General features: G+C 40.6%; 1 protein-coding gene across 1 annotated transcript in view; it reads left to right on the top strand.

The window, feature by feature from the left end:
• The window catches only part of ephb4a (eph receptor B4a), a 45,532-nt gene that overhangs the window by 17,825 nt on the left and 11,280 nt on the right, over positions 1 to 16,427 (top strand). Inside the window, exons 2-4 of the mRNA XM_033644547.2 lie at positions 7,690 to 7,760; positions 11,011 to 11,292; positions 13,033 to 13,423. Coding sequence (XP_033500438.2) covers positions 7,690 to 7,760; positions 11,011 to 11,292; positions 13,033 to 13,423 — 744 coding nt within the window. The remainder of the gene's footprint in view (positions 1 to 7,689; positions 7,761 to 11,010; positions 11,293 to 13,032; positions 13,424 to 16,427) is intronic.

Genomic DNA, 16,427 nt, shown 5'->3' with positions numbered 1-16,427 from the left:
ATATCGATATGCTGACTTTTCCACCCCCTCCTAGCGTAAAAACTTTTTTGTGATATTTCGGCATTACCATTCAAGTTTTTTTTTCGCAATTGTTGAAATTGCGAATAAAAATAGGTGAATGGAAACCCAACTAATGTCTGTATAAACGGGACAGCCGGCAGGATGGAATCATGAATGGCACAAGTGTGACGTTTTGACTACATGTTATGCGTGCGACCCACTGTAAGAGATTTAAAAAGTAGCTGTTAGCTGATAGCAGTTAGCAGCTAACTCAAAAAAGAAGAATAGCAGCCGAACATATCCGCAGATTGGGAAAACAAAGAGGTCTGGGAACTTCTCACCCTCCAAGCAGAGGACAAGATCAGCCGCTTTATACTGAGATGCTAAATGACATATGTTATATCACACTAGAGATCAGCGCTGTTGTTAAATGTCACAAATGTCATTCCTTTTTTGATTCCCCCATGCCTGGGTGCTGTCTAAAATCACACACTGGAGCAAAATGTTGCCGCCGTTGTTTGCTTTTATGTAAAAATGCAAAGACAGCATGTCAAACGGACTTTCTAGTGGCCCTATAGGGCAATCTCTGTGTATACAGGGCTTGTGAGTGTCAGAGTATAGGGGCAGTCACAAACGCACACATGGACACACACACACACCCACTAGCAGATGTGTTTTACGACTGTCTAAACAGCATGTCTACCGTGAAACAGACAATCTCAAGCGCTCCTAGTTCTGTGGCACTGCTTACCATATGGGACATCAGCTGACCTGCTAAACTATCACTTGCCGCCAGTCTGCAAAGAAGAGGGTGTCTGCAGTAGAGAGTAAAGATTCTGATGAGGAGGTATAAAAATTCACTTTAATATTTGATCCTTAAGTACATTTAACAGCAAAGACTTCACTGGAATTTCGACAAGACTTCTTTGGTTGCATTCAACCTTGAATTGATTAACCATCGATCAATAGGCATATATTAAAGTAATATTGCTTCAGATTTTGCTCTGGTCTCTTCTTTAGCTCTGTATTCAACACAATGCCTTGTTACCTTATGAAATGTACTGAAACCAGTGTATATGCAACACGAAAAGGCATTTTATTATTTTGGATGGTGAAAAAACATGATTTGCTGTAGGATTTTTTCATTTTCCAGTGCATTTGTGAGTCAAAAAATTAATTTTGGAAACTGCAGATTACTACTCTCATGTCTATATGATGAATATGAGGCTACCTTGTTAGCTTAGCTTAGCACAAAGACTGGAAAAGATTCTAAAGTAAGCTAAGCCAAGTGTACAGACATGAGAGTGGTGTTCTCATCCACAGCGAGTAAGCGAATAAGCGTATTTCCTAACATGTGTAACTATTCCTGTGATTTAAAATGCGAAACATGTAGGTATTAAATTGCCTGAGGCACGAGAACATCCCATAAGCATGTCTGATTTCAGGGGTTGGCTTTGGAAATTTCAACACATGTGCAAGCAGTTTTCCCCCCTGAAACGCACAAGGTTCTGAGTTATACCTGGAGGACAATAACTCTCATATCAAGAGATGACATATGGAGCATGAAGGGGAGCAGCTTTAAGTCCCATACTAAACAAATGGTATGCACGCAGATGAGATTTGTTTGCTGAGGAATTCATGACCTATTTTAGTTTTGTATAATTAAATGAGTGTACAGAAACACATTGTGACACTAAGTTATTGACCTGTCGTGGCTTCATGTTAGCAGTCAAAATAAAATAGAGGTTGAAAGATGACATTGAAAGCAAGTAGCTTCATGAATTTATCTGTAATATTGGCAAACACACTGATAAGCTCATCTAGTTTTTGTCATCTGTAAATCCTAACATCTCTTCCCCCTTCCTACAGTCCCCCTTTTCATTATCCCCATGCTTCCCCTCTGTCTCCATTTCTCTAGGTGTATGAGGGTAATTGGCACTCTGTTTCTTTAATTAAAATGAGGTCTAATTGTAGCCGAAGCAGGGCAAATGTTCATAGGCCTGTAATTTTCCTATCACACTCCAGAGCCACGGAGAAAGTGTAAAATAGGGAGGGAAAAGGGCGCAAGGGAAAGAAATTAACACAGAAGCGAACAATGGGATTCAGTGCAAATGCGTCCAGCTCTCGAATTTGAGGTTGGTCGTCTAAAGCCTGGAGACAGCTATATAGAAAATGAGGGTGTAATATTTGCCATATAGTCCCCCTTTGTGGAAAAACACAGGGTCAGGTTTTACATTTCAAAAGAAAACGGTGTACAACACACTCTATTGTTGTCTGCCTTTCATACAGAATACCTTCCCCTTGCCTCTTTGACAAGGTTTCATGATTAGAAATAAAAACTGAACCATCCTAATCCTGATATCCACCTCAGATCTGCCTGTTTTTGTCTTTTAAATGGGAAAAAAAGTCTTATCATGTCTATTAATATATGTATTTTTCTTCACAAGTGTGATTTCAAGGCTGAGTCCGAGCCGTCTTGCCAGCACCAGTGTCAGTTTAGACTTCTTCAGTGTCTCCTAATGTGGACGATTGTACTGTAATTACTGTACAGTTGTTTGTTTTGGGTGTTAAATATGGCCGGATGACGAATTTTCATTGTTCTTACATTTCTCTGTACACTTGGGGCAATTTTCCGGCAGTGGGTGGCCGCCGCTGTTGTAAGAATGTAGGGGAAACGCCAGCTTCCTCTGACAGGGCTTAGGTCTGAACCTACTTCAGTGAAAGGCAAGGCCGTGCATGCACATAATAGAAGCGCTCACCATCTCATCCAAACACTCATGCTCACACATCCTGTCTCATAAACCTTAATGATAGAGCAGCGATAAACAGTGATCATCATGCCTGGGGGGTGGGTGTTTCTTTTCCACCCCTCCAAAATAAAATCAAAAAATCAGCATATGAAACAGAAGCAGGTGTGTGTGTGATAGGTGGAGACGGGGCAGCCTGAGTGTTATGAAGGTGTTTTTAAATTATGCTGGAGTGAACTCGAGGTAGAGTAAATGCGGGGAAAGCACCGGCCTGAACTTTGTCATCCAATTATCCTCCTCATCCACCTCTCTGCTTCGTCTCTCTGCAGGCTTTCCTTTCTGCCTCTTTATCGCCTCAGATTGTTGTTAGAAAGCCGGTGGGCCTCTGTGGTTTTGATGTGGAAGAGAGTGAGAGGCATGTAGTGCTGCATTTCCACCGCATGGTACAGCACAGCTCCACATAACTCAACTCACTCTTTTTTTGTTTTACATTAGCATAAGTTGTGGATAGTACGTGATATGTTTTTTTGGTGCCAACTTAGTCGACATTTAAAGGTAGAGTTTAAACACTGCAGACCACCGACTCATCAGATTTGTCAGCAACACCCGCCATTTTTAAATAGCCAAGCTACCATCATTGGTGACTGCATTTTTACTCAGATTTTTAAAATGGCAGCCTGCAAAACTGTGCCATACAATTAAGTAAGACATTAAATTAAGTGCAAGTCCTTAAGTGAAAGGAGTCAGTGTTTGTCGTGTGGAAGATGATGTCTTGGCTGCAATAGAGAAGATAACTTTCAATTATCTTCTCTATTAATCGATTAGTTGTTTGGTTTATAAATGATCAGAAAATAATGAAAAATATTTATCTGTGTTTCCCAAAACCCAAAGATATTCAGTTTACTGTTGAGAAGGAGTAAAAAAACGAAAAAAGTCACATTTAAAAAGCTGAAATCCAAGAATTCTGACTTAAATTAGTCAAACTGATGAATAAATTATCAATTTTGTTGGCAGTTAAGTCATTAGTTGATTAATTGGTGCAACTCCTATGATGTCACAGCTGTTTTATGTGGTGTGGCTATAGCAATCCGCTGAGACTCCCGCCTGCACTGAGGGTGTACTATATGCAATAGCAAACACAACAGAGCGAAGGACTTGGCACCAAACATAAGTCGCATTAAAACAAGCCATATCATGCAGTGCAAATGCAGCATACGTTTGTGTTTCTTTACGAGGAATTTGCACAGTCAGAACTTAAAGTGATTAGGTTGTAAAAGAGAGAGGGTAATAAGTAATTCATTACAGTCACATTTGCCTCTCGGTGTGATGTCACGATGAACCTGCTGCATATGCAACCCTGATAAGTGATGTCAAGTCATTGCTTTCATGTGCAGTGCAGCAGACAGGTCGCCCAGATGATGGGAACGAGAAAATGACACCGAGGTGGAATACAATAAGAAAGATTTAAATAATTTGGCTGCGCGGTAGCAAGAGTGGGGTCGAGAAGGGGATGAATGCTCTGTGTGTGTGCGCTAGTTTGTGTGTGTGTGAGTGGGTTGTTAACTGAGGAAATGTATTAAATTAGCTGGAGCTAAGATGTGAGCAGTGGTGGGCGTGATCGAGCGATCACTGAAATCATTATGAAAAAACGAGGATATGAAGAGTGAGATATTTATAGGTGACACTGGATGTTTTCCACTTGTTTTTAATGTTAATCATTTTGTATTAAAATGTGCTTGTGTTGCAGTTTAACAGCTTTCTGTTTTATTTATAGGAGTAAAAGCACTGGAGCATTATATTTTTATAGAACTGGGACTTCCTGGTAGACTGTGTAGGATAATTCATTAAAAAAAACGTGGGAAAATATAAACATTATCACCATAATCAATCACAGTTAACTGATTTACTGTAAACTATATGCTTAAAATATCCAAACATCCCTCTCCTCAGTTTGAAGTGTTGAAGGACAGTTTAAGCAGTCCATCCTGAACAAGCTGATCTTGTCCGCACTATCTGATCTTGTAGCGTTCATTGGGGTTAAACAATGGCGTCAGCTGCCACATTTGTCTCAGTAGGAAGTGCGAGTCAGACCCTGCTTTATCTCAGAGAATTCGTTGTGCCTTCGTGTGTATTTCATTGGGATGTGGGTTGGTAAGTGGTAAATGTGATTGCCTCTCACTTTACACGGGATCACAGAGATTAGTAACTGTAGGCGTCTGAGTTATTTTTGTAAAATACTACAAGTGTTGCTGTTTAAATATTTTCATAGAGCACAAGGAGTCCCCGACAGCCTTCGTGTCTTCACAGCGTTCTATGTGAAGCATTTTTGCAAACATCCTTTTCTCGTGTACACAGTGTTCCACAGGAAGTCATTAGCAGCTATTGAAGAGACAATAAAAGAAACTTGGACGATGATATGAAGTTAACACTCAAAGGATAAATTTTACTTTTATACAGTGGCAATGGTAGTCTTAGAACTATGGAAGGGTTAATGACGAAATACATTAGATGTAGATATTTGCAACTTATGTTTTTTTAATTACCATTGATGAAATTATCAGTTATATTACTGATAAATGCTCATTATTGATAATGGTTATGTCTGTTAGTTTCTATCAGCCAACCACTCAACACCAAAAGATACTTAAGAATAGGAAATCAGGAAATTCTTCCATTAAGAAAACTGGAACTGGATTATTGAACCATTAAGAACAGGTCAGTCTAACCTCCACATGTGGATTAATACAGAAGGACTCACCGAATCTGTGTATAAAATTAGACACTTTTTTTTTGCAGGCATGTGTAGGGAGTAAGGTTGTCAAAATGATAGGTACTTAGACACTTTATTGATACCACGTGTTTTAAAGGATGCAGTCACCATTAATTATACATTTGATAGTATCAGAATTGCTAAAGCTATAAAAAGAACAGATCTACAGTCAGAGTTTCAGCCTAAGTCAGGGATAGACAACCTGTGGCTCATCACCGACGATGGCTACAGTAGTCTTGAGCCTTCCTAGTTGGGCTAGCTGTGGACTCCAAATGGGAAAATACAGAATTTGATAGTACATGAATAAACTTGTTAGCTTTCAGCCGCAATGCTGCAAAGTTAAAGTACCAAATAATCATAAAGAACCCACTGCAGAGTAGCCAACTTGTGCTAAATCAAATCAATGAATGCTCATTTAGACTTACTGGTAATGTTGGTAGGCTTGGCATAAAGGGCTGTGTTACTTATTACAAGGCTTATGTCTCCTTTGATAATAAAGGTTGCTGACCCCTGACCTAAGTTTAATGTCCTACAAATGTGTTGGTCTGTGTTCAGTGACTTTTTCTGTACCAGCACTGTGTGCAGGTTGTTTAAAAGAAAAGAAAAACAAATCCATTTTAGTGCCGAGGACTTATTTCCTCTTTTCCCCCTCTACCAAAAGAGGTAGAGAATCATTTTTTTTACACTATATTGTTTCGAGGTTTAAAATCCTGCTACTGTGACAACATTAATTCAGAGCAGATGTTTTGTACAACAAAGCAGCATGTTAAAGCATGTAGGAGGTGGAAATAACACGTCTTTAACAGCTGAGAAAAGCAACACTGTGGCCTATCCAGAATTCAGAGGGAAACATCTTTCGAATCTTTTTTTTTTTTTTTAATAAATGTGTTGCATGTTGTATCCCTGTCTCTCCGCTACTTTCCTGTCTATCACTTCACTGCCAAATTGTCCAATAAAGGTGAAAATACAGAAAATATAAATGTATAATTATGGTTTAAATGCAGTTCAGGAACCATTTTATTATTTACATGAAACATTATAACTAAAATCACAAACGTGATGGAGAAAATACACTAATACTTAAATAAGCATGTAGAAACCAAAATTGAGTGAAAATAAAACCATGAAAGAAAAATGGGGAAAGTTTTTTTTGTGTGTGTGTGTGAGGGGAGAGTGTGTATTAAAGTGTGCATTAGTGGGGTTATGGCACGCCAGACTTTACTGTTGAGCCTTATAGTGGGAGCCTAATTCAACAAAACATCTTAATAACCCCAATGATAAACTCGCACTGAAACCCCCATTTCCTCCAGCATCCATTTTCATGCAAGTGCTCGCCTTGATCATGGCACACAGGAGAGCCGCATTAAATCCTGTTTATTGGTAAAACCAAACGGCCTCACCCTTGAGATGAGCTTCTGTGGGGAACACGTAGGGCTCTAAAAACCAGTCTGTGACAGAAACCCCATCCCATCAGTATGAATACTAGTCACAATTCAGCAGAGACAATCTGCCAAGACAGCTGGAAGGGAGAAAGATGTCCTCACATGAAAAGAAGTCCCTTCACCCTAACCTAACTCTGCTCCGAGTCGCATGCAGTTCAGGTCCCTGGTTTTATTGGGATACTGAATCATAGCAGAACTGCTCGGATTGTTTGCGAGGTGGCAGCAGCCTGCCCCTCAAAAGATTACAAAAAATCAATTCTATTGTAATCACAGATCGTGACTGGAAGGGCTTAAATCATTATATTTGTGTGTCTGTGAGTGTGTCTCTGTGTAAGTCTGGCCTGTTCTCTTGTTCCAGCTACTTGTCCCCACTCTCTCTGGACAAAGGCAGACTCCTTTCAGGAGGTTTAGTGTGACCACAGGCATTGCGCTTCGCCGGGAACACAAGGGACGTGGGGGGAATAGAAACAAACATGAGAAGCAAGACAATTTTAGGGTAGTGGGAATGTTTTTCTGTAGATGTAATTGACTGGTGAAACTCCATCTTCTACCGTAATCCCAGTGTAAGCCATGGCTGATACTTGGCAGTGAGCTTGGGACTTGAAATATGTTCTCTCTTTGATTTTAAATTCACTTGTGTGTTTCTCTGAATGTAAATGAGTCTTATACGTGTCATTTTTTATATTTCCTGCTGTGAGTGATAGTACATTTTTGATCTTTTTTTTCACAGAGGTCCTGATGAACACTAAGACAGAGACGTCTGATCTCAAATGGACCATCTTCTCACATGCCAAACCCGAGGTATGCAACCCCAGCTTCGCCATGTTATCTGTATTACTAACATAGACCTTGTGGTGACTGGGGGATTTTTGGCTTCCAGCTGTTCCTTTGTTACTTTGGCTATAAAAGAGCTCCTTATATGGCAGGTAACTGACAGAAGAAAGGAAACGCCAGAGCGAATGTGGGATTCAAAGTACATTGAAAGCAGATGCTTTGATATATCCCATCAACCTTGGAGTTGAAGTTACTGGCTGCCCACAATTTTGAATACTGCTGCCAGAAAAAGACATATTTGTAATTTGATCAACTGAGGAGTGGTTGCTAGGGTATTTCTGCCAACAGCGTCAGTGACCAAAAACTGCTCAACTTGCTGATGTCTCAGAAGGAAAATGGTTACAGTGATGCTGGCAGGAAGAGACTTCTGGAACCGGACAGAAATACTCAACAAATGCGTCTGCGCTTTTGATTAAGATGCAAAGCAAAACAGGCTGACAGTCTCTAAATAGTTTGCTCAGCCATTATCATTTGAGGCCGCTCATCAAAAGCTTCACATTGCCAGAAATACGGCTGGACCCGGTTTTCCAACATGAACTTAAAGAGTTTAAAACAATAATTTAGTCAGTAATGACAGGCAGCAGTGGGGAGATGCCATGAGCTGTCTGCATCAAAATTACACATATAAAATGTCTGTTAATATATGGTTATTTATTTATAGCATGAGAGGATTATGAGATATTTGTGGGAACTTCTGTTAGGTATAAGTTCGGGTTTCTCAATTGCAAATACTAAAATGGCCTGTCACGATAATTATGTTAAATATGGATATGACCTCAATCATTTAGCTGACATTAATATTGCCTGTGGTGTTAATATGCGTATATGTTTACATAACAATGTCACCAACATGATGCCAGAATACACAGCAGGGTTTTCCTGACCATTATGAGACTACCAGGGCAATTCTCCCTTTTTTTTCTCTCTTCACCCCCGCCTACTTATATGAGAAAAAATAAAAATACCTAAGAGACGACGTTGTGTAGCTTACCAGTAACCTGCAGCTGCACTTCTGGAGTGGAAGAGGACCAGTCTTGATAGTCGTTAGCTTGCCAACCCCAGGAAACGAGCCAAAAAGTCAGTTATTTATAGTTTTACCCTCTATCAACTTCATCCTCCACTCCAAAAATCCACCAGTGAACCGCTTGGCTCCCAGTCCATCTACCCCTGGGAGCTGACTGCACCACAACGGCCAGATTATGGAGGTAGCTGCTGTGGGTTTTTCATTTAGCCTTTATTTAACCAGGTTCCCAGAGCTGTGCTAAGCTTGTCTAGTAGTAGCAAGAGGCATCACTTGGTTTTGTTTTTGTTGGCTAAATTTGCTTCAAATTAGGTGTTTTGGGCTCCTCCTATAGTGGTACTATAATTTTATATACCTTCTGGTAATTACTTTTTAATTTTTAATTTTTTCTTTTTTCATATTCCAATCCCAAGGTTTGAAGAATCTTAAGACATTAAACTTTGCTGCTCTTTGAAAAGGTCCTCTTGCATTATTATGCTACTATCATCATATCAGTGGCATAAAATGGTCTCAAAATTTCTTAATGTACCCTGGGTTTTATCACATCTGGGGAAAACTGCCTTCTCCTACTATGCACCATGGGCGTGGACCAATCTTCAAAAAGATCTAAAATTAGAAACACTTCTATTCATTGATGAATTAAGGGCATCATAAAGAATGTGGTGATAGAGACATGGACTTGTTTTTCTTGAGAGGCCACTATGTTTGAATAGTTGTTGTTTTATTGTAGATTTTTGTGTAATATGTTGTGTTTGTTGCATTTTAAGTGTGTTTTGATTGGTTGCTAACTTGGCCAGGTCTCTCTTTTTTAATCTCAGTGGGACTTCCTGGTTTAATAACGGTTAAATAAATATAAAAATGACAATTTACAATCCAGTAAAAGTAGTTATTTTGACAGGGCTAGGATTACCTCTTTCCAAGGACACCAAATTAAGCTAATATTCATGCTAAACCTCTAGTTTAAAACTATTTGAATGAAATCATCCGTTAAATAATGTTATTTAATGATGATGTGTGCTGAGCCTCAGGTACAGACTTAAATCTATGTGAACAGCGGGAACATGGGATTAACCCTTTTACGTGTATTAACACTGTTACGTGTATTAACACAGGCTGAATGTATGTGCCTAAATAAAACACAGTTTGTGTGTGTGAAAGTAGTCTGCTTCACCTCGCTCAGACCTGTGCTTTGAAGTGAAAGGAATGGCAAACATATGGCCCATATGTCTCGTAGTATGTATGCAAATGTACATCTCTCTGATTTGCTTTCAAAAACCCCCATTTGTAATAATTTCTTTAATATGATTTCTGTCAAATCCAGATGAGCCCTGTGGGATATTTAGTGCATCTTCATCACAGACAACATTTTGTTCACAGAAATATGTGCTGCCAAAAGTCCATAGTATTTATTTTTTGGGGATTAAAAGGGAAATTCTCCCCTCGGAGAAATTCAAACCTGGCTCTCAGTGCTCTGCTGCACTGTAATTCATTCAGACCAGTATTCTGCCTCACTCAACACATCATCTGCAAATGGATTTTTAAAGATTTACATATTTACATAACTGAATTTCTGAGCCTCAAGTTCAGCAAATCTGCTAAATTCTGCCCTGAGTATGTTAATTTCTTGCTTGTTTCCCGCTCCTGGGAACATGGTGATGGTGAACATGTTTGCTGTTGACTCAGAAGTCAAACATTAAAGCCTTTTTCTGTTGCATTTGGCTCCCCAACAAATGTAGATTTCTGTGGAGGGTTTTTGCTTCATACATATTTGTGATATCCTCCTCTGTATTCTTGTATTTTATTCTAAAAGTGTGTTAGAAGGGTGAAATCTGTGTCTGTCTCGGATGCTGTGTGCAGCAGTGTGCTCTGTTTGACAAGTGAGACTTGTATTCCCACTAGCTGGGCTGTGGCTCAGCAGGAGGAATGATTTAACAACCCAGATTCAAATTTGGGCTGGATCTAAATCCACAGCAGGCCAGATCCGTCCCATGGGCCTCTGACAGGTGCAGTACAGCAGAGGGCCAACAAAGGATCGTAACATTATTATGATGAATAGCACTTTTTATGTGACCAATTTCATAAAGACTCCAGTGAAAGTCTTTACAAGAGAATTAAAAATGTTCACAAGTTTTCTGGGTCAGATGTCATTTTAACTTGCAACCTCTGACAACCCTTTGTTCTCCTCTTTGCTCTCAGTGGGAGGAAGTAAGTGGTTTAGACGAGGAGAACAACAGCGTGAGGACCTATCAGATATGTCAGACTGACAGCTCATCCAGCCATTGGCTGCGCAGTGGCTACATCCAGCGGCGAGGAGCGTCTCAGGTTTACGTGGAGCTGCGGTTCACCATGATGGAGTGCTCATCCAGGAGCACCCACCACCGCAGCTGTAAGGAGACCTTCAACCTCTACTACTACCAGGCAGACTCCAACGAGGCCACGTCCTCTTACCCGCCTTGGATGGAGAACCCATACACCAAGGTACATCCACACCCACCAGTTAATCACAAATGCTCATTATTATTGGAATCCAATAATAGACATCTGTTATTGACTTTAAGTTAACACATTGAACATCTGCATTAAAGAGTTACTCCACATATTTTACATATGAAGAGTGTTTGAGTTGTCATGGCCAGTGTGTGAACCACTGTATAATGTGTTATTTGGCTCTGGAGGAACTATTTTCCACATGTGAAAACATAATTAAGTAGAAGGGTGCTCAGAGCACAGACCTCCGCTAAAGCCAAATGTGCTGTCTCGCAGTGTTAATGAAGGTGAAAAATACTATAAGATTTGGATTTGCTCCGAAACATAATGGGTTCTTTGTTGTCCCATGCAAAACTCTTCAACCAAGTTTTATGAAAATCGGGACTGTAGTAGTAACCTGCTTGTCGAGTCGCGAGCGTCACTTAAGTTTACATTACTGAAGGTTTATGACAAAATCAATTGATGACTGTGTGCGCATGGTGAGAGAGGAGAGGGAGAGACGCTGTGCTGCTGCCAGAGGAGCCGCTGAATGAGTTCCCTCTGAGCGGTAACTCGCTAAAAGAATCTGAGAAGTTTTCATAAAACATTCAGGACACCACAGTTTATTTCACACTACTGAAGCTGTTCCTCTTTTTGGAACCACCGCGGAGTCGCTAATAATTTTGCTTTCAGAACAAAGTTATTGAATTGCATTATGGTTAGTGTAGTATCCAGTTTTATCCCTGCTGGGACTAAACATTTATTTAGAGTTTTTGCCTCTGCTGCATCAGATTTCATCATTCTTTAAAAAAAATCTCACATTTTCTCTTGAGATTTGAGAACATTAAATTGCTAAAATATCCTTTTATTGCATTCAAGAAAAAGAAAACACATCAGGAGAATTGTGTGTTCTCTTGACAACATTTTATTACAGGACTTCACTGGTAGTTTTGAATTTTTACTCCATGTATATATGACGTGTGTGTATATTGCACTGTAAAATGACTGCTGCCAGTTTTTCAAAGCATACCGTGGCTTTTAGATTGACCTCCAATACGCAGTTGGCTCTCAGTCATTTCTTTTAAGTCCATCAGCTTGCAGAGACAAAAAACAACAACATTGATTTAGTTATGTATTTATTACAGTCGACATTTGATCACTTTTAGTTTTTGTCCAAGTTATGTTATCGTCTCACAGGAACAAGTACACTGTTTTGAAAACTCTCCTCCTCGGTGCATTCAATCTGTTTCACAACCTGCGTGTTTGTTTATCGTCTGGCTTTCATTTTTCCAAACGCAGTGAAATGCTTTTCGGCATCTCATTGTCAAACCTCAGATGTTGTGGCGTCCTTGAACACACCGCCAAAGAGAGGTTTCAAAATAGTGCCTGCTCCTCCTCGACTTCATTACCACTTAATAATGTAACTTTGACAGAAAAATAAAAGTGATGAAATGTTCGCTGTGATGAAATTACCTTTCTCCCGAGCGGGTTTCAAGTCCCCGCAAGTTTGAGCTTCAAAGAGGACTGTAACAAATGGGAAACAATGGCTGCCAGGAAGGTAGGAAATCAATCTAAAATCACAGTGGTATGCTTTGGAAAACGTTCAATAATGTAAAGCATATGTGAAGTCTAGTTAATGGGCTAAAATGGCTAAAACATGCACAACCGCCAGCCTGGTCCCTCTTAAGACTGAATCCTGTGCGCTGGAATGGGGCCATTACATAAGATCTTTTCTCTTTCTTCCTGTCCTAGGTGGACACAGTGGCTGCGGACTTTCTACTGAGGAAGGGCGGGGAGAGGAAATTCAACGTGAAGACCTTAAGACTCGGCCCTCTGTCTAAAAGAGGCTTCTACTTGGCTTTTCAGGCTCAGGGCGCCTGCATGGCCCTGCTGTCTGTCAGGGTGTTCTTCAAAAAGTGTCCCCCCCTGGTCAGTGCTCTTTCCTCTTTCCCTGAGACAGTTCCTCGAACTCTGGTGCAAGAGGCGCAGGGCGTGTGTGTGGAGCATGCCGCCCAGCAGGGGCCTCGACCTCGGCCACCTAAGCTCTTCTGCGGGGAAGATGGCCAGTGGGTGGGACAGCCGACAACCTCCTGCGCCTGCCTGCCAGGATATGAGCCCACTGAAGGACACACTAGATGCACAGGTAAGAAGGAGGCCCAAGAATGTATGTCGACTACACCCATATAGGCAGAAAGCAGGCAGACTAAACAGGAACACAATGTTAAGATGAGGGTGGGGTTCACTGAGGAGCAGAGAAATGGGCGACGGAGGAAGTTAATGAGGCAGGGGAACAGCCGCAACACGGAGTGGACAGAGAGGTCAGGTGGATCAGCACTTATCTCAGAGAGGAAGAGCAGGGTCACAGGCTCACTGCTGCGACAACTCATGGTTCAGCTAAGCTAGAAGGAGCACAGGATGACTGCAGAGGTGATAGAAGTGAGACGGGAGGGGAACGCTCGGGGTAAAGATCATATCACTTTGAGAACATCAAAGCAAAGCAGACAAAAAAAGAAGGAAGAAGCAGGATGATTCTCTCAGGAGCTGTGCAGCAGCTCCGTCTAATGAGTCCAATTAACAAGCCTCGTGCATGAACACCCCCCCACACACACGCACCCACACTCTCACACACACTGCATCACACCAACGTGGATAAATGTCGAGCGCTGAGAACAGAGGAACGCGAGAAGGAATGCTACAATTTCTCCAGAAAATGTGGGGTTGCATTCGCTGTGTGTTTGAAGGTAGGATTTAGTTTGATCTCTGTGGGAGGCATAATGATTTCTCATAACAAAAAATAATTTCCGACATTTTGCTTCTGGTGAAGTGGGGTTGGCATTTCCAGCGTTCTGTCACTGAAGAGAGCTGTAAGGAAGAAACATTCACCAGACCATAAAGGGAGATTGCCTTTTATTGCAAGATTGAACAGTTAATTTGCTTCTTAGGCCGGTCACTTCAGAACATGCAATTGGCGTCTGGTTTTAAAATTAAATTACTCCAGCTGCATTGCCATTATCCCTCATAGACAATACATATATTTTCTGGGTCAAACACAACCCTTTAACATAAAGCTTACGAACGCTGTCAAGTTGATTCAGTGTTATAGAGTAGCTTGATTAGAATATTTAAACCCCGTCTTTGAAGTAAAGCTCCAGCAGGCTATAAATACTGCTACATGGGAGGGGTGTATTTCCCCATGTGCCAGTATACTGTAGCTTTACAAATGTTATATAATACAAACGGGTGCATCATGACGCCTTGAATATTCCCAAAAAGATTTTGAGTTACTGGTTAGCAGCTGTCACCAAACTGCAGAAATGATTCATATCAGTGAAAGTGAAAGGTTTGAGTCGTACTTTGATATCATTATTTATTCCTTTTACTCAGAAAAGTGTCCAGAACAAAATAATCACTGAAATTAGCATGCACTGCTGCGAGTGCTGAACATTCTTACAACTGAAGTCATTGAAAAACACTGTTCAGTGAACAATAGTAACAGGCTGTTGTCGGGAAGTGTCATCTGTGTTGTCTTGTTGGATCAAAATACGAGCTCAGAAGCACCCAGGTTAGTTTTTATAATCCTGTAATACGACAGCCACTTGCATTTAATTTATAAACTATATATTGTAACAGCCTTTAACAGGTGAGACATACATTCAGCACTCGATGCATTTTGCACATGTGGGGAAATTCCAGCAGGCAAAATGCCAGTCGGAAAGTATTGGCGAGAGTGTGTTGACCCTTTTAACAATGCGCCACTCGGTGTGAAAGTTTATTGTTATATTCCTCTCACTCACCAGCTGGAGCTGCGTTTCAACCTCCACACTCAACACTTACTGTAAACACTTCAGCGACTGTCTGTGGTGTTACAGGGTGACGGCTCAATACAGAAAAAATATATATGTGTGTGTGTGTGTGTGTGTGTGTGTGTGTGTGTGTTAGTGTAATTCTAAGACCTATTACACTCATTTTCAGGTTCATATTTGTATTTTTGATTTCTGCCAGAACATGTTTATAGATGTTTTTATGCAGTGGTTCCCAACTGGTGGGTCGCAGTCCAGAAGTGGGTCACGGGTCCATTCTGAATCGACGGCAAGTGACTCACAAAGGTGTCAAGTTTGTCAAAAACACACTTTATTTTTAAGTACAGTGAATTTCCTGCACAGAGCTTTTATTTTATAGTGCCGTCTCCTGCTGTAGATTGAGTGACTAATGGACAGCTACTTGACAGAGACAGCAAACAAGCTTGACAATTAGGGCTGCAACTAATGATTATTTTCATTGTCGACTAATCTGTTGATTATTTCTTCGATTAGTCGACTAATCATTTTATCGAAAAATGTGTTAAAATGAAAAATGTCAGTCTGTCTCTCCCAAACCCCAAAATTATGTCATCTAATGTCTTGTTTCATACTCACGCCAAAGGGTTTTAGTTCACTGTCATGGGAGAGTGTAAAGCTGCCAATATTTGACCATAAGAAGCTGCAATAAGAAAACTGGACCCCGTTGCTGGACCAGTAGGGAACCACTGCTTTAATGGTCTTTAATAAAGACTTTTTGCTTCACACTGTCTGAGCTGGAACACCTGTATTCACTCCATGACACTCTGTTTAAGTGACTGTCTTCTTAAATCCCCTTCCAAAAAAGCCCACTCTGCTCTGCGTTGATTGGTCAGCGTTTCTGAGTATTTGTATCTTGGCGTCTCTGCACCATCATTGCAGCAGAGGGAATGACTGTAATGGAGAATAGCAGCATTTTTTACCCTGAAAAATCAACAGTAAAAGCTTCTAAACACAACCAGACATGTTTCAGCAGGAATATAATCCAAAATTGAGATTAACAACATTGGCAACCAAGTTTACACATTTTCCTGACGTTAGCATGTAGCTGCATGCAGCAGGTTAGTCTGTGTAATGTAAACACTTGCAGTAGCGTGCCTGGAGCTGGAGATGATCACATGAAGAGATCTGGCATACTATGTCATACTGTAGCCAGAGTAGAAAAACCTAATAGAAACCGAGTTGTTTTTTTGCTCACAGGGATTACTTTTACATACATTTACCTCAATATTTCAAACTCAGGTTATGTTTAATATGAACATCTTTAATGGTAACACTGTATATAAGACACAAAATTAAAAAACAAGCTAA

The sequence above is a fragment of the Epinephelus lanceolatus genome, chromosome 11 (assembly GCF_041903045.1).
Source record: "Epinephelus lanceolatus isolate andai-2023 chromosome 11, ASM4190304v1, whole genome shotgun sequence".
NCBI classification, from domain to species: Eukaryota; Metazoa; Chordata; class Actinopteri; order Perciformes; family Serranidae; genus Epinephelus; species Epinephelus lanceolatus.
The sequence above is the reverse complement of the archived record's forward strand: the minus strand, read 5'-3'. Positions and strand labels throughout refer to the sequence as shown.